The following is a 22,992-nucleotide window of genomic DNA, read 5'->3' as shown; positions in this document are numbered from 1 at the left end:
GAGAATGAATTATATCTCATTCAGTTGATAAGGATATTTGCAGTTTAACCACATTGGGTACTATGTTTATGGTAGTTAATTTGCATATATTATGCATACCATACGTATGAGGAATACACTGAGGAGGATTCTAGCAGGAGCCCTCATCCAATGTCACTACAATTTGGGTACCCATCGTCAAAAGAAAAGGAAAAACAGCGCCCTCTGCTGTTTTGAATCTGTTCTTGAGAGATCAGATCTGCAGATGAATCACTATGACTATGCATGCACCTCGTGCTAGTAGGGTGGGATGGCTCAGGGTAGAGGACACTACAGCAACTTGCTATGGGCCTGGTCTACAAGAAACATGACTACACCACAATGACACCCACCCATGTAGGCTACCTGTCAAACTACTTCAAAAACGTTAAAGACGTCCACAAACACAACACCAGAGGAAGCTCCACAAATCACGTTCAACACAGATTTGGCTCAAACAAGGGGTTAAATTTGTTCTACTGCTATGCCACCAAATTGACCAAAATGTAGAATGCACCAACAGTCATTATAAAGTTTTAATCCTTACTCTCCTTCAAAACCACTCTAAAAGAGCACTTAGAGGTGCAATTCGCATTGCAACGCATCGTGAGCTTGTAGATCTGCAGTACTGTAGATAGTACAGTACTTGAGTACAAGTACCAGTGACTATACACCCCTGGACATGTGGCATCAGGTCTGAGCCTATATTGTCTCAGAAAGCAGAAAAATAATCCTCTACATAAGGTTTTTTTTTTACCTGAAATGTAATGTCAAGGCTCTGAAGTCCTCTTTCAATTCTTGTCTGTCAATGATGGGTCCATAAACATTTACATATGATAGCCACTAGATGGCGCACAACAACAATAATACAGTTGTAGCCTACTTAAAGTACAGTGCAGTTCCCAGGCGGGCCGTGGCACAGGGGGTTGGCGCTGTTCTTCCACTCTGTCCTTTCCTTTTTTAATGTCTTGCCTCGCGCCGGTCACATGACACATCTGTCAGGCTGCAAAACAGCATGGCGGACATGCATGTGCATCCTGACAACAAACCGCAACAACGTTTCTTCAGTTAACCAGCCGTCGGAGACGCCGATCACAATCATAACAACCGTGTATTTTAATTAAAAAAATACACCGCAACATGGAAGAGGAGAACAAGCTTCAGTTCCCGTCTCTCCCTGCGTCCAAGGAGGAGCTCCTGGTGCGTTTCAGCTAACACTTTGCTTTGGATCAGGGGTGTAAAGTAACCAAGTACTTGTACTCAAGTACGGTACTTAAGTAAAATTCTGAGGGTATTTTTTTTCTACTTCACTGGAGTTTTCCAATTCTCAGTAATTTTACTTCTACTCCACTACATCTCGGAGGCAAATATTGTACTTTTACTCCACTGCAATTATTTGAAAACTTACTAAGTTACTAGTTACTTTGACTAGTAGATTTTGATTAGTATTACAAGACATAGCCTACGTGAACCACTTTAGCCCTATATAAATGTAGGGCTATTTGAAAATAGCAGATCTACAAGCTCACAATGCCTTGCGATGCGACGCATTATAAGATGTTTATACAATTCATACATGTGGAATGGGACATTCTGCATAATGAGTACTTTAAGCACATTTTGATGCTACTACTTTTACTCAAGTACAATTCTGGACTTTAACTCGTAACATAGTATTTCTACGTTGTAATATTGATACTTTTACTTGAGTAAAACATTTGAGTACTTTTTCCCACCACTGAGCCTAGCCTTGTTGCTAACGTTAGCCACGTATTCAAGTCTGCTGCAGCAAGTCTGCAGCTGCAGCAGCCTCGGTGTCAGGTCGTCTGTCGCTTGCCTTAAAAAGATCAGATCTAATAAGCTTATACAACGCGTTGTTAGCTTGTAGATCTATTCTTTTAAGCAAGTGACACATGCATGAGGCTCAAAGATGGCCTCAAATAATGTTGTCTGCTCGGCTAACTGTTTCCTTTGCTGTCTCTTCCTCAGGACTGGGCTTACCCAATGAGACGAGACATGCAGGTAGATGATGGTGGTGATGATGATGATGATGATGATGATTATTTATGTTTGTCTATTTCCTTCCCAACGATACCCTAACTCACTGGTTCTCAACCTGTGGTTCGTGATCCCCAGGGGGGTCCCCACATAATCTTGGGGGGTCCTCAGATGACAGTAAAGTGACAATTTAAGGACTTAATAAATGAAATGGGAAAAAGACAATTACTGCATCAAAGTAATCAACTAACTATACAATAAAAACTGGTCAAACATTGGCCAAATTGTCAAATAATATAAGAAAGAGGGGGGGAATGGAAATAGCCTATCTAGTTGTGAGCTTGTAGTTTGGCTATTTTCACAATATTTAAGGTCCCCAGTTCAAATATGATTATGTTGGGGAGTCACGGCCTGAAAAGGTTGAGAACCACTGCCCTAACTAAGAAAAATAAAGCCCTCAGTGTTAGTATTTTACTAGATAGATAGATGGATAGATGGATAGATAGTCATGGGTCTTTAACGTTTTTCAGGCCAAGGACCACATTGCTGACAGAGAGATGAAGCAGGATGAAGCATACTACATTATGTATAAACCTTTTTGTAGATTTCATAGATGGCTTCATAGACTTGTTTGACAGCACTATCATCAGTGTTGCGCAAATTAATGTTTTTTTTTATTAAGCGTGATCTTTTCTAATATGTTGGTTTTCATTTTAATGTATATTTTCAGATATTTAAACACTCAATAATTAGTACATTTGCAGTGCAACGCATTGAAAACTTGAAGTTTGGCTATTTTCGGCGAATGTTGCCCCCAGAATAGGGATGCTTGGATGGTTAATGTAAAAAAAGAAGCCCCCCCCTGTAGTAAGACTGAGGACCCCCTGTTGAAGACCCCCTGTTGAAGACCTATGTCTAGGTTGCTGTCCATCCATGTCCATCCATGTCGGAGAGAGGTTCTGTCTGCAGAACCCTTGATGTCAGAGGAACTCTTATTTGAGCTCTGTTTGAATACATATTTTGAAAATTATGTTTACATTATAATGATACTCTATATTGGCCAACTATCATTGAATGTGTCTTCTTTAGAACGTGTAGTTAGTTGTCACACAAAGTGAAACTGACACTGGTTCAAATAAGCATAAATTTTATCCGGAACGATCAGCTACTGCTATCTGTCAGTACTTTTATGTCTTTGAATCCGTAATGAAAATCATACCATTTAATTCATCCTAGTATAGCAAATTTATAGTATTCAAATTCTCTCAATAGTAGGTCCCTGGCCAACTATCAACGTGGGTGTCCTGGGCTTAAAACATTTGAAAATAGTTTTAAGATATGACAAGATAACGTTAGACGGAGATACTAAAGTGTTTCTTCGCTCATACCAGGACCCTATAGAAATAAAACTGAGAAGTTGATCTTGGCTGATGATACAACAGTATGTCATGATTTGACTTTTTGGACGACATCTGTATCGGCAATTATGCATCAATGTGTCCTGATTTGTAACCACTTTCAACGTGGTGTCCCTATTTTGGATGTCCTATAAGCAAATATTCCAAAGTGTTTTTAAATGTTTTAAAGCCGTTCAAAGATAGCTGATCTACAAGCTCATAACGCATCACGGTGCAATGCCTTGTGAGCTTGTAGATCAGCTATTGATTTGTTTTTTTAAACGGCATAAGTGGATCAAATTAAGTTTCAATTTGTGTGGAAAAAAATCTAAATAGGGGTCACTGAAAACATTAGTAATCAGTGGCAAAAGCAGTGGTACAGATAAACCCACATATTGCCACAGACTGTATTTTAGGTTACCTCAGTTCTAATGCATTCGGAATGTCATACGTTCAACACAATCTAAACTACATTCAACAGCAAGAGATGTTCATTTTACTTTTAGTAATATGGTGGTGGTGTGTGTTTCTTTTCAGGAGATTTTACCTGGACTATTTTTAGGCCCCTACTCTGCTGCAATGAAGAGCAAGGTAATGTGAAGACTATTTAAAAACTGAGACACCCAGTGATGGGTAGAGAGAGCACCTCTCTTGTGAGACTTCATTTTGTCTGTTGTCTCTCTTTGCATAACTCATATCACGTCCACACTTTTCTCTTTGTCTAGCTGCCAATCCTTGAAAGACAGGGCATAACTCATGTTGTTTGTGTCCGCCAAGATATTGAAGCCAATTTTATCAAGCCTAATTTCCCGCATACATTTAGGTAAGCAATCAACTGAGATCTGACACCTGACTAGACTACACTTGAACATTTATTGTCAAAGTTGATGAAGTGACGCTGCACACAAAGGTTGGTTAGTTTGATAGAAATGCAAACACTAAATGTTGTTGTATGCTTGCAGATACCTTGTGTTAGATATTGCTGACAATCCAGTGGAAAATATAATACGATTTTTCCCTATGGTGAGTAAGAACGTAGGCTGTTGGCTACTTGGCTTGCATGTTAATAAGGTTCAGTTGAATTGTCATTAGTACTTCTGATCCTTTCATTTCTCCCTCCTCAACAGACTAAAGAATTTATTGATAACTGCTTAGCAACAGAAGGTAAATATGCATCAGTTTTCATTTGCTTGTTCTGTAGCTTTTAAACTATGTCGATAAGACACAAAATTAACAGGGATTGCAGCGTTATAAATGCATTTTCTAATAAATATTCCTATTTGAGGCTACCAGTGTATGCTTTATACTTCCATATGTTTTATTTCAACTTTTAGATTGCACTATAAATCAAGTGTGGGGTCGCTGAAATATTTCCTGGTTTATGTAAATATGTTTGAGAACCCCTGATGTAGATTATCAATCACAATTTGTTTTTAGCATTGCTCTGAACATATTTGTCTTGTTCCCTAAGGAAAGGTACTTATTCATGGTAATGCAGGGATATCAAGAAGGTAAGGGGTCTAGTTTTAGGCTAATCTCTCCCCTGCTGTGTATCTTATTGTACTGGGCGGATCACTGATTGATTGATTGATTGACATTTTTATTAGGCAAAAGAATGTAAAACAACACAGTTACATTTATAATACTTTTGTCAAAGTGCCAAGCCCCGAGTTATCCCGAGTTTTTTCTGAATGCCCTCAGTGCCAGAACGAGAAATCCCGAGTTTTTACTTTTTACTGTGATCGCGCTGTTCTGTTTATTTTTCATCATCAGTTTCGTTTTCCATATACTTCACACTCACCGGGATCCGGATTCATGACGCAGATTCCGTTTCCGGTTCAAATTTTTTTTGCCCCGGTCATTTTCGGCCAGAATAGGGAAAAACACATTTTTTTCACACGGTATAAAAAACGAACGGAGAGCTCCACTTCTATTTTCTATAGTCTGGGTGACGAACAGTCATCGCCGTCGTGTATCACATCGTACTAAAGGCCGATCGGCGATTGTCGAAAACGTCACATCCGGTTATGACGTATGGACTGTTTGAGCCTGTTTGGAGGGGGTCGAGCGAGTCAGCGAGTTGTCTATCTGCTGCCAGAGAAACTATTTGAAAATTAAATTACAAAATAACAACAACAAAAAAACACGAAAATCGCTGGCACTGGGGGAGTACTTCATGAAAATACTCTGGCAGTCAAAGAGTTAATATGACATTGTTAGTTTACAGGAATTCCAGTGTAACATAAAATAAAACTACAGTAAGTGATTTTACTGATCAAATAATATAGTACATGATACATTTTAAAGGCAAATAAAATGATTAAAAACATATGTGCACATCTCAAAACCAAATCAGATGGGTGCTGGATCCCAAAAATACCTAATTAATTAGACCGAAAAATCTAAACGGCTCCTGTTCAAATGATTTATAATCTGTAAAAATAGTGACGTTTCTCAGGCTTGGCATGAACAGAAATGCCTATAGTCCCCACACATAAAAACTCCCACATCATTAAAAAAAAGTATTATATATTACACATTTCCATCAGTCAAACTGTAGAAAACAATCAATTTCATTTTCACATGCTGTTTACACAGATTATGTGGGCTAAATATACAGTGTACACAAATGTCTCGTAATGGACCCAGGCTAAATAGCCATGATACTGTATTAGGGGCACCTCTGAGGATCTTATTTATACAGTTATATTACAGTAACAGTTTCCAGGTTAATATAATATACTGTATAAACTGAATTCCTTATTTCAGTGCTGCCTTAGAGATTGCATAACATAGAGACAATCTGTATGCACTTATACAGTTTACAGGCTGATAGATATAACCGTAATACTTCATTCCCTCTTTCAGTGCTGCTTTAGAGATTCCATTATGGAGACATTCTATTTACACGGTAATACAGTTTACAGGTTCATATAAACTTCATACTTCATTCCTTCTTTCAGTGCTGCCTTAGTGATTGCATACCTTATGGAGACATTTGGGATGAAGTACAGGTGAGTTACAAATCTACACTTAATTTATTTTTATTCTATCAAGATAAACTTAATCTAGGATTTCTGTTGAAGGTGTTTGATTGTTGGTTTGATTATCCTGTGCCATTTGGCATCTATGCACAAATTGCAAATCAGAGCGATTGGAGGCAGGGTTTTGAGGATGACTGACCTAGGAACACACAGAAGGGGGACATTATCACATTATCGCAGCATAGTTACGTTCACCAAATAAAGTTGAGGACAGATTTTCACTGTGGCTCTGCTCTGCGTTCTGAACTTTAGACCTGCCCACTGTATACACTGCCGGAATACCATGGATCGCCGCTGTTTGTTTACATCAACCCCTGACATGCTCTGACATAATTTCTGCCGAGAGACACGGTGAACAAAGTCTGTACTATGTCTCTCCATTAATTCATTGCCGTCTGGTTGGTGTTGCTTGTCACTCAGAGAGGGATTATAGATGTTCAAACTCCTAACCTAATCAGACGTTGCTGGCAGTTGGCTGAAATGAATATATAAATCACGACCGCTTTGAGTGTCTAACCAATCAATAGGAGTATGCTGCCAGCAGTGTAGAGTGATTGTTTTTGGAGTAATACCAATGTGATATCTATGGAGGCAAAGGGATTGCAATATACAGTGGAGGGATACATTCATAGTAAAATGAGAACAAGAGACACAGAGCATACAGATCTCAAAGAAGCCTCATAAACTCATCATAAAATGTGACCAACGGTTTACGGTTTTATGTAAGTTCAATTGTCAATAAAATATTGTTGCCCTTGAAATTACTACTTTAAGTTGTCCATGCACAGTGTACCTGGAGGTAACCCTGTATCTTTATTCAACAGGGAAGCTTTCAGCCACGTCCAAGAGAGGAGATTCTGCATCAACCCCAATGTGGGCTTCGTGCATCAGCTACAGGTCAGATTCCTGGCAATCATGTGTAGATTTGGGTCTGAGATGCATGATCCATTATCTCCTGGTGCTAATCTTGAAACAGGCCAAACTGCATTTCTTATTTCCAACCCTCTGTGCCTTATGAAGGCCCAAACAACTCTCTTTCGTAGCTAGAAATGAGCAAACCACAGCTGTGTCGTTCGGATAGATGCTGTCAGAAATTTATAAATGTAAACAGTTACCACATGCTGTCTTTTCTTGCAATTGAAATCTTTGAAAATGAGAGCGCAGAGTCGGGTCCAGCAAGGTATTTTCCTCATAAACAGACAATGCACCACTTTCAACTTATAATTCAAGTAAACGTTTGCTACATGTGAAGAGTTGTACGACTGCGAGTTTAAGTTTATACAAGCACGTCACATGCAATGCGTTACGGCCTGTTACAGATGAATCTAGTTATAAATAAAAAGCGAAAGTATAAGTGCTTCTCGTTTCACTATTTATATTCTGGATTTAGGCAAACGGAATGCAGCACAGCATAACTAATATCTTCATGTTGATTCTATTCATTTCACCGTCTCTCTGTGAGTGCAATGCTCTGGCTCCTCACTGGGGGGAGTGCCTCACACTTTGAAAAGCCCTGGTCTACTGTAAAGTGGTAAAGTGGGGCTGCAACTATCGATTATTTTATTTTTTGATTAATGTATTACTTTTTTGATGAATCGAATAATCAAGATGGGTTTCCTTTTTGTTTGTTTTTCTTACAAACCTCAGCGTTACCCTAAAACTTTTTTTGTCCAATCTCAGTTTGGATATACATGAATAGATAGATAACGATCACATACTGTACAGTATTTTAAAGTCCCAAGGTGGAGTCTAAGGCACTTGAGCCATGTTTTGAGCTCCAGGGCTAACCCATGACAATAATAAGAATAAGAAGTTATTACCTGGGCACTTAAAAATAGATTTCCCAAACAAGACACTCGAGCACTCATTAAGTTTATTCCAGCGATGACTTATTGAGATGGATGATGATTTAATGAGATGGATGAGACTTCTATTCATTAAGTTTTAATTGCCAGGGTTATTTATTTTTGTAGCGTAGTAAGTCTAACCCACAAGACAAGCAACCTTCAGTTTTGTGTCAAACCATCTTAAAACTACATTTTGAAGCAAAAAAAAATTCATGCCTACCCATAGAACATATTTTCAGAACTCAACCTACCTAATGTCAGTGGCTGGTTTTCTGTTAGTTGTGATACTGATGTGGTTAATTAATTTCCCAGGAGTATGAAGCGATCTACCTTGCCAAGCTGACCATCAAAATGATGTCGCCAATGCAGCTGGGCAGGTCCTTCTCCGTGCAGGCTGGATTGCCAGGTTAGTGCGTGACCAGTCTCACACTCCTCACCTCAGCTTAACCCATTAAGACCTGTGGCTGATTCTACAAATGCCTTCTAAATCAGTAGTTCTCAAACCTTTTCGTGCCGAGGACCCCCATCTGAAAATATTTGTGCCAGGGACCCCCAGTAGAGAAGATTTGTGTTAATTCCTCACTGTATTGCCTATTTTAATGTTGTTTTATGCCTTTGCTTTTATTTTATTTAATTTTTGTTTGCTTTATTGTTAAATTGGTTCTAACTGTAATTGTATTCTTGCTCTACAAATAAAGTTTATTATTATTATTATTATATTAAAACATGAAACATTTTTAAAACACTTTCAAGATTTTCCAAAAATGTTAAAACATTGCAGAGAAAAGAAAGCTCACAGCGTAGCCCTACTTTTTTTTAATTACTGTGAGCTTGTAGATCTGCTATTTTTGAGAACCACTGTTCTAATTCCTAAGAGAGAACTCATGTCTATCTCTCTCTTCCACAGAAATGTCCACAGAAATCGTTTTTCTTTAGCTGCCTGCAAGTATATAGAGGGCTTACGTGACTTAACTGAGCAATACATTTCTTATAATTTTTATCCCTCGATTTTGTAACCCTTTTTTACACCCGGTGCCAATTTGCTAAGTGATCCTGGGCACTACACTCCCCCCACCAGCCTAGGGAGGCCAGGGCCGAGCTCATGCCTCCTTCAATGCATGAGAGCCAACTGACCTTCTTGTCACCTGACAGGGGGGAGTTTCCCTGGTTGGACGTAACGTGTGGAAGGAACACGTTATTCCAACCAGTTCCCTTCCCCTCCATCAGGCGCCCCGGCTGATCGGGGGGAGGCAGTACAGTGACCAGGATTACTACATGTTTCTGTGAGGGTATTAACTACCCTAGGAGACACGGGGAGAACATGGAAAACTGAGCAATAAAGACTGAAACTCTTTGTCCATGTGTGTCCGGCAGGAAGCCGTAAGCGCAGCCTGGAGGAAGACGAGGACTTCGGGGGGATGCAGGTCACAGCAGCTCAGAATGGATGAGCTTCGCTGTTACTTAGACACGCGGCGCAGTGCACTCTATTTTTTACATTTTTATTGGGATTAAAAATGTAAATATTTGAACTTTTTCTAAGGGGACAGGGGTGGGTGGGAGGGAGGGGGAGAGCGCTCCTGCTGTCTGAGACATGCGGAGGTGATGGGAACGGGACGATTTGATAACTGACATTTTTGTGTAATTTTGTTTTTCTTCTTTTTTTTTCGGGCGCTGTATGCACTGATGGGAGATTTTTTGCAGTTTTATAGTATTTAAAGCATTTTGCATTTGCAGCGGGACAGTATTGCAATTATGCACTTTCAATACTTGAATTATTACTGTGGTCAACCAGATGGGGGCAGTATGGAAAAGGGAAAGTGAACCCAGTGACTATGACAGAGGAAAGCTTAAGCCTTGGCTTGGAAATTATTAATTTGAACTAATGAGGCTTACTGTGGAATAGTAAGGAATGAAAAATAACGACTCACTGCTTAATAAAAGAGGTCTGACTTAAATCTGTGTGAGTGTTGTTTGATATGTACAGTATACAACAACTTGGGCCATGCACATGTTTTGTAAAGACAAAACAAATAAGGTGTTTTTTTTAATCAGCATTATATTCATAAGGTGTGGCAACAAGAAATGTAAACATTTCAAAGGAAAAGAAGACATGAGAACATGTTCTTCAGAGAAGGAAAAAATAAACGTTCTTGCTCCCTGGTAATGGGGGCTTTATATATTTTGTTAGACAAATCTCCTTAACTCTACTAAAGGGGTTTGTATCGGTTGCCTAATGTCGGTATCTTTGACATGAACTGTCATTTAATTCAAACCACTGTCACAAACAGGCAGACATCAGAAATGCTGTCTGATCATTTACTGTCGCCCCACAAGGAAGCTGTTAATTTATAGAGCACTTCATCAAAACAAGCGGACCTAATCTGCAGCCAGAAAATGTACCGTAAGACATTACTTAGTGGTTTAACTCAGAGTGACATTTGTCTTACCTTACCCTTTGTCTGATTGTTAGAAACTAATTACACTGTGTTGTTGTATATATGACAACTACTGAACCAAACAAGCCAATTCCACAGACATATTTTATTTGACTATTACATAGTTTTCTTTTCGAAAATAAATTACTTAAATATGTCCCCCAGTTCCCAGAAAAAAACAGCAAAATAAACCACTACAAAAACTTAAATAGGCTAAGCAATAATACTAAAAAGCACCTTTGCTCCTGATGACTATTGCAATTCCTGATATTTACCAAATATAAAATGTTCATAATTGACAGTTTTATAAAATATTCTTTGTTCAGAATAAATGCAGATTCTTTAAACGGTATGGACTTGATAGCATTTTTTCCAGTCTGCTGTTGCCTTCATGAGGACCTTTTAGGTGGCTGACTACCTGACCCCAGTGGCTATGGCCAACATGATTTGATTATTCTGAAAACTATTTGTGGAATCAATAATTTGACAAACTACAATACACCCTGAATTTTTTCCATATCACTGTTGGCCAGAAAACGTATTTATTATTGTGTTGCTCAAAAGTGGCAAAAATAGCAAGCTCACATGTGGCATTCTGAGCTTTACTTCTGCCATTTTTGCTGTTCTTGAAAAACATTTAACCATTTCTAAATGTTTTGTCCGCCTGTAATGCCATCCGAAATAGGGACGCCTGTCCCCAGGTTGGACGGCAGTTAAGTCTGTCAGTAGGTTTTATATTTAAGCAATGAAAAGTTATAATATATAACTATACCACGCTGGGCGAGACCTGCTACTGAGAGCATCTAACCGGAAAAGACAGCTGCTGGAGGATATACATACAAATGAAGTCCCGCCCTACAGGCACGTTAGGTCGTTACCAGGCTTTTCTCCTCTTGAGATGAGAAAAGCCTGTGTTTATCCTATATTCAAATTGCCTTGTGGGTCGGCAGACAGTGGACGTCACAAACATACATAGCCTGCCCATATATGGAGATTTTCATGCAGCAAATCGGCCTGAAAATCTATGTGTCACAAACATACTGTGACATGCCCATATATGGAGGCTGGCGGACGGTGTATGTCACAAACGTAACATGCCCATATATGGAGACTGGTGGACGGTTGATGTCACAAACGTAACATGCAGTGATGTCAGACACAACAGAAGCTGTTGCTGTCGATTTGCGCTTTTGTGCCCGAACTCATGTGAGAGTCGCGTAGCAGCCCGTAACTCTAGTCTCTATACAATAACAAAATACAGTATTTAACGAGAGCATCTGACTAACTACATTCGATCCATCAGAGCACAGTCAGCACACGTTATTTCTTCCCACTTCCCGAAAAGTAACAGTTTTTGGACATACAAGGTTTTTTTGGAAACAAGGTTTCCACCCGAAAACGACAAAATAAAACTTTGAATGGAAGATATTCTTTTCATTGGGAACATGAGGTTTCTTTAGATTGATACTTCCTTGAAACTAGAACTTAAAATAAATACCATCATTGTGTCCACTGCAATGATTACATGTATAAGACCCTGCCCAAAGTTTTTCCTATAAGTCATACATAATTATACAAGTCCACATATTTATAGCCCCGCCCCCCTGGGTACCAGGGGTCTATACTAGGCCCCCTACTTTTTTTGGTCAAAAATAGCCTATCTACAAGCTCACAACGGGTCGTCCGTTGTGAGCTTGTAGATCGGCTATTATTGCCAAATGTTGGCCTGCCCAGTTGACATGCCAAGAACAGGGACGCTAGCGTTCATGTGGTTAAGAACTGTTACTGACATTCATTTGTTCATAGGGTGGATCGGAACTCCAGCCTGGTGAGGTAGCCGTGGTTACCAAAGGGGTGGAGAGCGGTATTCAGTTGAGAAGACGACTCAAGCAACAGATTTATTGAGTCTCTCAGAGCAAGTAGGGCTGAAGCATGCGATGAGCAGTCGGGAACCCATCTGCAGTTTCATTCGCTCGAAATCTATGGCCAAAAAGTGTCCTAGAGCGGCATTCCTACACCCAAAGACACTCATTAAATGCCAGTCCTCATCTCAAAGGGGTCAAAGATATTGGCATCACAGCCCCAAAACAGGGCTTTCCGAGTCCGTGTTTGACCTCAGTCGAAGAAGCGACACTGCATGTACGTCTCGTCTGAGGCACTGTAGCTGAATTTCTGGTAGAAAGCCACGTTGTTGGGGGCACACTCCAGTGTGATTTTGTAACAATCCAACTTCTGGCTGAGGAGAGTGAGGGTTGACACCAACCTACAGGAGAGAACATACAGAAAATATAAGTAGGAGTCATACAGAAGCCAAAAACCTATTGTCAGGAAAAGTTTGGCGGAATATGCCTACATTAGACACGGTGGGTTTTAGGGTAAGGACATTTTTCAGACTTGGGTCTCTGTTGGGATGATATGGGAATCATAGTTACCTGCTGTACAACTGTACAACAGAAGAATATACCAGGTTTAAAGTAAAAACTAAAGCAAATACTAATATACTTGTATAAATCTGCTACTATAGCTGCATCTATTTTGACCTATAACTATAAAACAAATAGTTTTAAAAATCATTCCAAGTCAAATGGATGACAGAGTGCACACCAACTATAAAAAAAGATACAGTAGTGAACGATAGTTAGTTATCGTTATAGTTAAAGTGCTCAGTGTGAATGGCACTTTACTCTACTCAGGAATATCTGGTTATCTGACCTGCTTGTACATTATACAGTATGCATATCTCACTGACTCTACTCATATCAGGATCTGGCAAGTTTTCCTTGTCTTCATGTTTTCTTATCTCTTTTTTATCTCTATTCTTCTTCCCTTTCCTGAAAACTACAAATGATAGAGCAGGTATGAAAAAGAATTTCACCCACTGTTTTACACCTGTAAACCTGTGATGTAACAATGGTAGGAAGAGATTTAAATACGTAGGAATGGAGCCAGTAACAATATATTATAATGTGTGTTCACATGCAGGAAACTATGATGGGGTCTACGTCTATCCCACCCACTGTGTTAGATGTATCGTACAGCTAAAACGAACAAGAGCTGCAACTATCAATTATTTTCTTAGCAATTATTTTGTTTTGTTCATCATTGATAAGAACAGCTGAATGGACCTCCAAGCTCACAATGAAGTTGGAGGTCAAAAGGGGGTGGAGCCTGGAGTCAGCTAAACCAGCTAACTCCACCCCCCTTTGGTGGAGTTAGCTGGTTTAGATAAAAAATACTTTTCATTGGTTACATTTTTTTTACCAACACACAGACGTAAAGGGTGTTCAATAGCACTGATTTATGGAAAAAAATGCGAAAGCGTGAAAATAGAGTTAGCTGGTTTCTGCCCGACAGCAACGATATCAACAATGTATATCAACCAATCGATGAACCACATAAGCATTATTTTATACACAGTCATGCAAAAATAATGAATAGTGGATCGACAAGCCTGTACATTGGCTATTTTCACTATTTTGAAAATGTTTGAACAAACTTTCAAGCAGTCAACCAAAAGCAGCGTTTCCTTTTCTGAATGAATGTTTGGGCTCCTCAACTCACAGTTTCCCAAGCTGCTTCCCTCTGCAGACGTCACTGACCACCACCTCCTCCACCCGGCCTCTCTGCAAACCAAACACAGGACAGGACACTTTATCTACAAAGGCCAATTCATTTTACAGTTACAGCCAGTAATAAGTAGTAGTAGTAAATGCATACAATCAATCATTTCACACCGTACAGCGGTAAATCATTAAAACCATATCACATTGTAAGTACAGAGTTATACTTAGTTGTGTGACACATGCAAGCATTAGAAATAATTCTTTGTTGGGGTGAGCTGATAGCCTCGATACTGACAACAAGCCACTCTGACCTGCCTACTATTTCATCTGATTCCCAATGTTTTCTGTTAAAGGTTATATGACATTAATGTTCACCTTTTTTTTTTTAATGTTTTTTTGTTTGTTTTATGACCTTAAATAGACCAAAAAAAACTGAACTTTGAACATTCAGTCGCCCGCGCCCACATAGCACCTGCGCCCACACAGCGATCTGTGCGCCCGCCCTGCACCCCTCCTCCTCCCCCAATGTGCAGTATTGAGAGCCCTGACGTCACAACATTTGGAGTGATGGCCACTGCACTCTGGTTGATTGGAATACACCTAGGGCCCAGGTACAGCTGAGATGAGAGAGGAGATGTGTATGTTAGACACAATATGACTCTGAGCAGGCATCACAGTGTTTAAATTGCATCTGGTGAAGAAGAGACTTTATTTTCCTATGTAGGTAGTATTGTGTAAATACTGTATGTACAGTACAGTACAGTACGTACTGTACTGTACTGTACTGTACTGTACGTACTGTACTTGTACTTGTACTGTACTGTACTGTACCTGTACGTACTGTACTGTGCTGGTACTTGTACTTGTGCTGTACTGTACTGTACTGTACCTGCACTGTACTGTACTGTACCTGCACTGTACTGTACTGTACGTACTGCACTGTACGTACTGTACTGTACGTACTGTAATGTACCTTTACTGTACGTACTGTACTGTACCTGTACTGTACGTACTGTTCTGTACTGTACTGTACCTGCACTGTACTGTACTGTACCTGTACTGTACTGTACTGTACTGTACGTACTGTACCTGTACTGTACCTGTACTGTACTGTACGTACTGTACTGTACCTGTACTGTACGTACTGTACTGTATCTGCACTGTACTGTACTGTACGTACTGTACTGTACCTGTACTGTACGTACTGTACTGTACTGTACTGTACCTGCACGTACTGCACTGTACTGTACCTGTACTGTACCTGTACTGTACCTGCACGTACTGTACCTGTACTGTACCTGTACCTGTACTTGTACTGTACGTACTGTACTGTACCTGTACCTGTACTGTACCTGTACTGTACTGTAACTGTACTGTACCTGTACTGTACCTGTACTGTACGGTACTGTACCTCTACCTGTACTGTACTGTACGTACTGTACTGGGCAGCGCTTGTTTCTGTGTGCTCTGCAGGGGAACGAAGGTGCTGAGGTTTTGTGGCAGATGATGATGATTGGCTGTTAAAAGAACCATCAGGAAGTAAATTGCAGCTGGCGAAGTGATTTGCATAAGTATTGGGGCATAATGCGTTTGTTATTGATTGTACATCCTGCAAGTACAGTAACGGTATGGGAAGCAACTGTAAACACAGGCAGAATATTGAGGAATTTTGGGGGAAAATGTGGAGTTAGTTGGGCCATGTGTCTGCTCGGCCATAAGCTTCATACACTCGTGTACACTCCATGAGTGTGGCCGCCAATTATGGTAGCAGGATTTTCTGTGGTCTTGGGTTCTCTGAATAATTACCGTAGGTTGAAAAGTAATCTGTGATTGGCCCCTGGACTTTGATGTCACAGTCCATTAATCCCACCCCCTCTCCTCTCCGCCCCTCCCCGCCCCTATCCATTCCTTTGGGGGAGGCGGAGCAGAGGCGATGATTGACAGTCAAAATCCCTCAACAGCGACACCCACAGGCAACGATTTATTTTTAGATTGCAGTTGAAAAGCTCCCTGGCTGGATTGGGGACAGAAATTAAGACACACGTGCATGTACTCTCTTCCAATATTCATTGGACTAATATAATAATAGCATCATCTATATCAGGGGGTCTTCAAGTGATTGTGAGCCAGGGACGACCATCTTGACTAAGACATAACCTGGGGACTACTGTTGTGCCGGGTTAATATGAGTTTTTTTCTTGAGTTGCACAGTTTATTCTTGGTTATATAATGGTGGACTACGTGTATTGGTCTACAGCCTTGGTCAGGATGTGATGTCAGGTTAGAATGTACCTTAGCACAAGAATGGATGAATTTGTGTTCTGTGATCAGGGTGGCCGTGGCGACGATCTGTCCCATGTTGGAGTCTTCTACTACGATGACGTAGTAGTCACCACTCTTCTTCATGTGCTCAAACTTCTCTGTGAAACAGCACAAGGGAGCCTTGTCAGTTCTCTACTGTCTCCAGCTTTATTATCTCTAATTGACAGAGTATAGTATTATTCCCACTATTTTGCTCTTAAGTCATACTCGGGGTAGGATGTCACATCCTGTGTGTGTATGACATAAGAGAAAAATGGCTGCCATGGGAATATGGTTCAATGACATCTCTTGAATTCATTCACTTGATTTAGTTTTCTGCAAATTGTTAACTTAACACACAAACACACACACACACACACACCCTGTTATGCGTATAGAAATATAGACAGACAGACACACTTATCTAACACGTATTTGTTTATTTCAAATGTGATCAAGATGTTGAATGAAAATACTGATAACAATGGACTTACTAATGAACTGCTCTGGTGTGACATCACCTGCCCGGGTGAGCTGGGATAAGACCTTAAAGAATCCTGGAAGAAAAAACAGGTACTGTAGATTAGCTAATTTAAATAGCCAGTGTATAGGGTTAAAGTGGTTAAACTTATTTTACCATATTGATATTATTCTATTGATTACTTTTCCGATTAATCAAATAATCAAGATTAAGCACGTTTGTTTTATAATTTGTTTCATTTGAAATTTTGAAATCAATGAATTGATTCGTTGATTAGTCTGTTTAACTGGCTCTATTTAATACTTACAACAATATACGCAGTCACTCAAAAATAGCTAAAAATAGCAGATCTACAAGCTCCCAATGTGTCGTGGCTTGTGACGTGCTATGAGCTTGTAGATAGTCTAGTTTAGCAATTCTAAAGGAAAATTGGAACGAAAAAAGTCAAAAAACTACATGTTTTCCTCTCAAAATGTATAATCTTTATTAAGATCGACTATTTTTATGTAATCGATTAAAATTATTTGTTCAATACAATACTAGTTGACGTAGGCAGTAAAGTGTGCGTGGTGTCTCACCCCTGTTGAAGTCTGCGGTGCAGAGGGGCCTGAGCACCAGGCCGGGGCCCGGGTCCGAGGGGGAGATGGCCGGAGAGAACGGGACGGAGTTGCTGCTCCAGTCCACATCCTGCAGCAGAGAGGGCTCAAAGAGCGGAGTGTCGTCCAGCAGCATTCCACCAGCTCAGCTTAAGAAACACACTGACTGATGCAGGCAGGCAAACACACACACACACACACACACACACACACACACACACACACACACACACGTAGAAGCAGACATGTAAGCATATACCCACACATCTTCACCACTTTTAACAAAGTTTTAATCCTATATACTATACTTAGTTGACCGGGGTCCCCCAGGGCTCTACACTTACTGTAGGTCCACTAGTATTTACTATTTACTAATGTCTTTGGCGAAAAAATTATCGATCTACATTCTACAAGCTCAACTGTGATGAGCTTGTAGATCGGCTATTTTCGCCAATTGTTCACCCCAGAATAATGACAGTTTATGTGGTTAAAGTGGGTAACTATAAGTACTATTGTCATTGTATTATTTAAAACGTTCCATTATTGCTCTCGTTCACCTGTATTATCAACGGGTCGGTTTCCACCGTGCCTGGACAAATATAAACACATTCTTTTGACAACAATAAAAAATACAAAAATAACGAATTACATTCAAAGATAAAGATTGGTGCCTCTGGGACTGAGACCAAAATTGTTTGGACCCCTGGTAATTGGTAAACCTGACAAACTTGTTTGATTTAAATGTCCAAAGAGCAGAAAGTAACAAAAGACACACATGAATGAATTTAACTATGTTGTTTTGTTAGTGGTTTCACTAATCTCTTGTAACTGTCTATTTTAACACAGACGCAGGGTTTGGTTTTATTTACATGTGCACATTATATTGCTGTATTGTTGTGGTTTATTGTTGTATTCATTGTTGTGGTTAATAGTTTTGTCTGAGGTTACATACATGTTTATTTGTTATACGTTAGGAACTAGTTTGGCATCCTTGCTAACTTCGACATGGTTACAGTGTAACTACTGTATATACAGTAGTTGTATTGCTGTGTTCATTGCTCTGTACCTCCCAAATAAACTAACAAAGTAAAGTAACTAACTGTCACTTTCCCAGTGTACAATACATCCATCAGCCCACTGAATAACCACCTGCAAAGCCTTAAACTCAACCAAAGCCCTGTACCCTTGAACTGGATCATCATACCCACTACAAGTAGCCTAAGGATTGTGTTTGATTGGTCACACAGAACTTTGTCCTGGTAAATACACTTCTATGCATGTATACACATACATAAAAAGTTGTCACCAAGCACAACGGACATTGACTGTTTTATAGACCTGTTACTTGTCAGACAGTATATGTAAGGCTGGGTGGATACACACTCGGGCTGGGCGATGTGACTTCAAATAAATATCACCATTATTTCAAACTTTTACCTTGATTACGATTAATGAACGATATATATTTTTTAATTGTAAAAAAAAATAGCTGATCTACAAGCTTACAATGTGTCACGTAATGAGCTTGTCGATCAGCTATTTTGACCATTTCTGCACGCCACCGTTGTACAATGAAGAATAATACGTGTTTAATCAGACTAGTCATTGTAGTCGTTTAAAAAAAAGTGTTCTTTTGTGTCGATTCATCGATATATAAGAAATAAACCTGCTTCTTGGGTATTCGATTACCCTGTGGTTATTTAGTATACTGTATACAAAAGCATGCTATGCAATACACACACACACACACACACACACACACACACACACACACACACACACACACACACACACACACACACACACACACACACACACACACACACACACACACACACACACACACACACACACACACACACACACACACACACGAGTATTGAGCAACCTTGAACAGGATTTTGGTGACAACCACACCTCCTATTCAGGACATGTAATATGATCCAGGCCTATCATGCCACATATCATTCATACCAAGGCCAACATTTAATACAAGTAGTCCAATTTATGACACTTAATTGTTATATTGTAAAGTCAAATAATGCTTCGTAGCAATAGCAACGTTTATGAAAGTGACAGATCAATATGCATATGTGATATATGTATTATTAAGTGAGATGAGATTATCAAGACAAGAGAGTTATTACTGTTATCATTATTTCCTGGTGAGCCACGCATACAATAATATGAGTTACATTCGCTGAATAGTGTAATCAATAATGTAATGTAGTAGTTAACAAGCTAGTGTAAATCATCAGAAATTATTCACACATTTCAATTAATTTGTACACCATGCCTGTGTGTGAAATAAAATGCTCATTTAATTACCTATACATTTAGTGGCTATGGTGTTAACAGTGCAGTATAGATGACAACTTTTGGGAAACGTGCCGTGTCGTTGACCAGTGGTGGAAAGTAACAGCTACTAAATACATTTACTTTAATACTGTACTTAAGTACAATTTTGAGGTATTTGTACTTTACTTGAGTAATTCTAACTTCCAATACTTGTACTTCTACTCCACTACATCTCGGATCCAAATATTATACTTTTACTCCACTACATGTATTTGAAAACTTTAGTTTAGCTGTCTGAAAATATCATATCTAGATATGCTATTTCCAGACAGCTCTAAGCATTTCACCCTGCTTGCTAGCTAAAAAAGGCTAAGGCTACCTTAAAAACACTTTACTCGCGTCTAAATATAACGTCAAACGTTGTCAAGTTAAAGAGAATGGTGCTACTTACCAGTGAAAAGTGACGTCAAAGGTAAGGAGGTTGCGGGTTGAATGGCGTTGTTGTAACAACTTGAGGCTGTTGGATGTGTTGTTAATTTGAGACTACATCGTCATGAATGGTCAATGAATAAGCAGTGTTCCATCAGCAAATATAACGGAGCAAATATAAGACTTCCGGTGGACGATCTCTTCAGAATAAGAGTACACTCTAGAGCAAAAAGGAGCCATTGAAAAACGGTTAATTTGCACATTAAAACTATAAATTAAGCATTTAAACGACATATTATGTTTCTACACAACACATATTATGTTTCTGTGTAACAAAAACGGTTTTTTAAACATTAATAATTTATCTAAATGGATAAATGGTCAGAAAAGGGCCGTTTTCAGACAATAGTGTCTACAAATTGGACACTGGACAGGAGACGGTGCTTGGCGCCGGAACTTCGGAGGTACGCACGCGTTCGGGGAGAGCCCCTCTACACCGCCACACTCTCCGCTAAGCGGGAGAGCTGTATTTGGAAAAGTGGCGGGCCGTCCAGTGAGGTCAGGGGTCAGAAAAGGTCAGTTTTCAGACAATAGTGTCTACAAATTGGACACTGGACAGGAGACGGTGCTTGGCGCCGGAACTTCGGAGGTACGCACGCGTTCGGGGAGAGCCCCTCTACACCGCCACACTCTACTTGCAGATGCAGTATCGATTGTAGGGTTGCATTTAGCCAACAATTACTCTCATTATTTGCAAACCTGCATATACTATTGCATATTTCCTCATTTGTGCCTCTGTTTTGTGCCTTTGTTTTGTCTGGCACACTTGCTGAGCTGTCATTTTGTAAGAAAATCTTTGAATTTGCTTGTGGCTTATTTTGATAAGAGCGTCTCAGCTGTGGCTTTACAACCTTCTAATCAGCTGTGACCTGCTCAAATCCCCTGCTCATTATAATCACAGACACGATACCGGCAGCATAATTAGAAATAACAGATTTTTTGTATATACATTTCAACAAAACATTTTAACATACTGTACAACAAGATCATTGATGCACTAACCTAACAATCAAATATTCACAACCTCTGTAGAAAATATAGGTTTAGTGTGTGGACTACAGTGGCTGGATTCAGACAAAACTGTTTTTTAACTACTGTAGTTGTTGCATTGACACACACACACACACACACACACACACACACACACACACACACACACACACACACACACACACACACACACACACACATATACATATACATATACATATACGTATACGTATATATATATATATATATATACATATATATTATATTCAATGGTATTTGGGCTTTGTGCTCTAAAGAAATTGAGGGAAAAAAACACCATGCCATGAGAAACACACACACACACACACACACACACACACACACACACACACACACACACACACACACACACACACACACACACACACACACACACACACACACACACACACACTGTATTGTATTGTTAAATATGTTATAAACCCCCCACATGTTACACCTGTACAAGCTACTATTATTATTTATAGAAAGGGGATTGCCATCTTTGGCATTCCAATTTAAATCTGAAACCTTACAGTCTAATCACAGTGGTTAAACATGGGTGTATGGAAAATGTGCTAAGTGCCCATTGAATGTGGATCAAAGGCCAATTTCAATAACGACCTGTTAGGGCGTATAGGCTAATTCTTATATTTACATCCATCAATGCAGTTGTGGAAAAAGTACTAAAATGTTTTACTTAAGTAAAAGTATCACTACTGCAATGTAGAAATACTCTGCAAAAGTAAAAGTCCTGAATTCTAAATGTAATTAAGTAAAAGTACTGGTATCAAAATGTAATTAAATATACAAATATTTGCTTGTAGATCGGCTATTTTCAAATTGCCAAAGTTTAAATAGGGCTGAAGTGGTCTTGTATAAATATAAAAATCTTTTGCTTGTAGATCGGCTATTTTCAAATTTCCAAAGTTTAAATAGGGCTGAAGTGGTCTTGTAATTATAATCAAAAATATACAAAGTAACAAGTAACTAGTATAATATCTGCCTCTGAAATGTAGTGGAGTAGTACTTAGTTACTTTCCACCACTGTATACGTGTATTTTTCAAAATGCATAGTACAGTAATTGATTACATGTACTTAGTTACTTTCCACCACTGTATAAATGTCTTTTTCGAAATGCATGTATGTCTTTCATAAAACATTAAATGCGATGCTCTTACTTTGAAGGCAACCGGAAACCTTATATTTGCTAGCTCAGAAACCGGATGTGTTATATTTGCTACCGGAACGGAGCTCAATGAATACTAGTATTGTCTGTGAGCAGTGTTGCCAGAGTTTGAGTGGGAAATAAGCAACCAGGTCTATGAAAACAAGCCCAAAAGAAGCGACTTAATAGGCCACATGAGCACTTTAAACCTTACATTGGATTTTTGAAAACAGCCGATGTGAGCTTGTAGATTTTTATCATGACATTAAAAAAAAAAAAAAAAAAAAAAAACATTTTAACAACACAAATCTGGTACTGCGGTTCCTAGCTCAACATTATTTTCAGATG

General features: G+C 39.3%; 2 protein-coding genes across 4 annotated transcripts; one reads left to right on the top strand and one right to left on the bottom strand.

The window, feature by feature from the left end:
• The first annotated feature begins 1,019 nt into the window (after positions 1 to 1,019).
• Positions 1,020 to 10,241, top strand: styx (serine/threonine/tyrosine interacting protein). The gene is made up of 11 exons (XM_080439143.1): positions 1,020 to 1,218; positions 2,008 to 2,040; positions 3,951 to 4,004; positions 4,139 to 4,236; positions 4,376 to 4,436; positions 4,541 to 4,577; positions 4,885 to 4,924; positions 6,377 to 6,427; positions 7,282 to 7,354; positions 8,617 to 8,710; positions 9,679 to 10,241. The coding sequence occupies exons 1-11, from the start codon at positions 1,159 to 1,161 to the stop codon at positions 9,750 to 9,752; spliced, it is 675 nt and encodes a 224-aa protein (XP_080295269.1). The 5' UTR covers positions 1,020 to 1,158; the 3' UTR covers positions 9,753 to 10,241.
• Positions 10,242 to 10,827: 586 nt separating this feature from the next.
• gnpnat1 (glucosamine-phosphate N-acetyltransferase 1) lies at positions 10,828 to 20,549 on the bottom strand. 3 transcript variants are annotated; one of them, XR_013933271.1, is made up of 7 exons: positions 20,430 to 20,549; positions 17,663 to 17,846; positions 17,098 to 17,160; positions 16,595 to 16,722; positions 14,301 to 14,362; positions 11,787 to 13,002; positions 10,828 to 11,716 (listed from the first exon to the last, which is right to left on the bottom strand). XR_013933271.1 is itself a non-coding variant. In XM_080430544.1 (6 exons), exons 2-6 carry the CDS (start codon positions 17,814 to 17,816, stop codon positions 12,855 to 12,857), a joined length of 555 nt encoding a protein of 184 aa, XP_080286670.1. In that variant the 5' UTR covers positions 17,817 to 17,846; positions 20,430 to 20,549; the 3' UTR covers positions 10,828 to 12,854. The 3 variants fall into 3 exon arrangements, 2 of the variants coding, with proteins under 2 accessions (XP_080286670.1, XP_080286671.1); XM_080430544.1 differs by having other exon boundaries at positions 10,828 to 13,002; XM_080430545.1 differs by having other exon boundaries at positions 10,828 to 13,002; positions 17,663 to 17,842; positions 20,430 to 20,532.
• Positions 20,550 to 22,992: the final 2,443 nt, after the last annotated feature.

The sequence above is a fragment of the Gymnoscopelus braueri genome (genome assembly GCF_963280865.1).
Source record: "Gymnoscopelus braueri genome assembly, chromosome: 1".
Classification (NCBI taxonomy): domain Eukaryota; kingdom Metazoa; phylum Chordata; class Actinopteri; order Myctophiformes; family Myctophidae; genus Gymnoscopelus; species Gymnoscopelus braueri.
The sequence above is the reverse complement of the archived record's forward strand: the minus strand, read 5'-3'. Positions and strand labels throughout refer to the sequence as shown.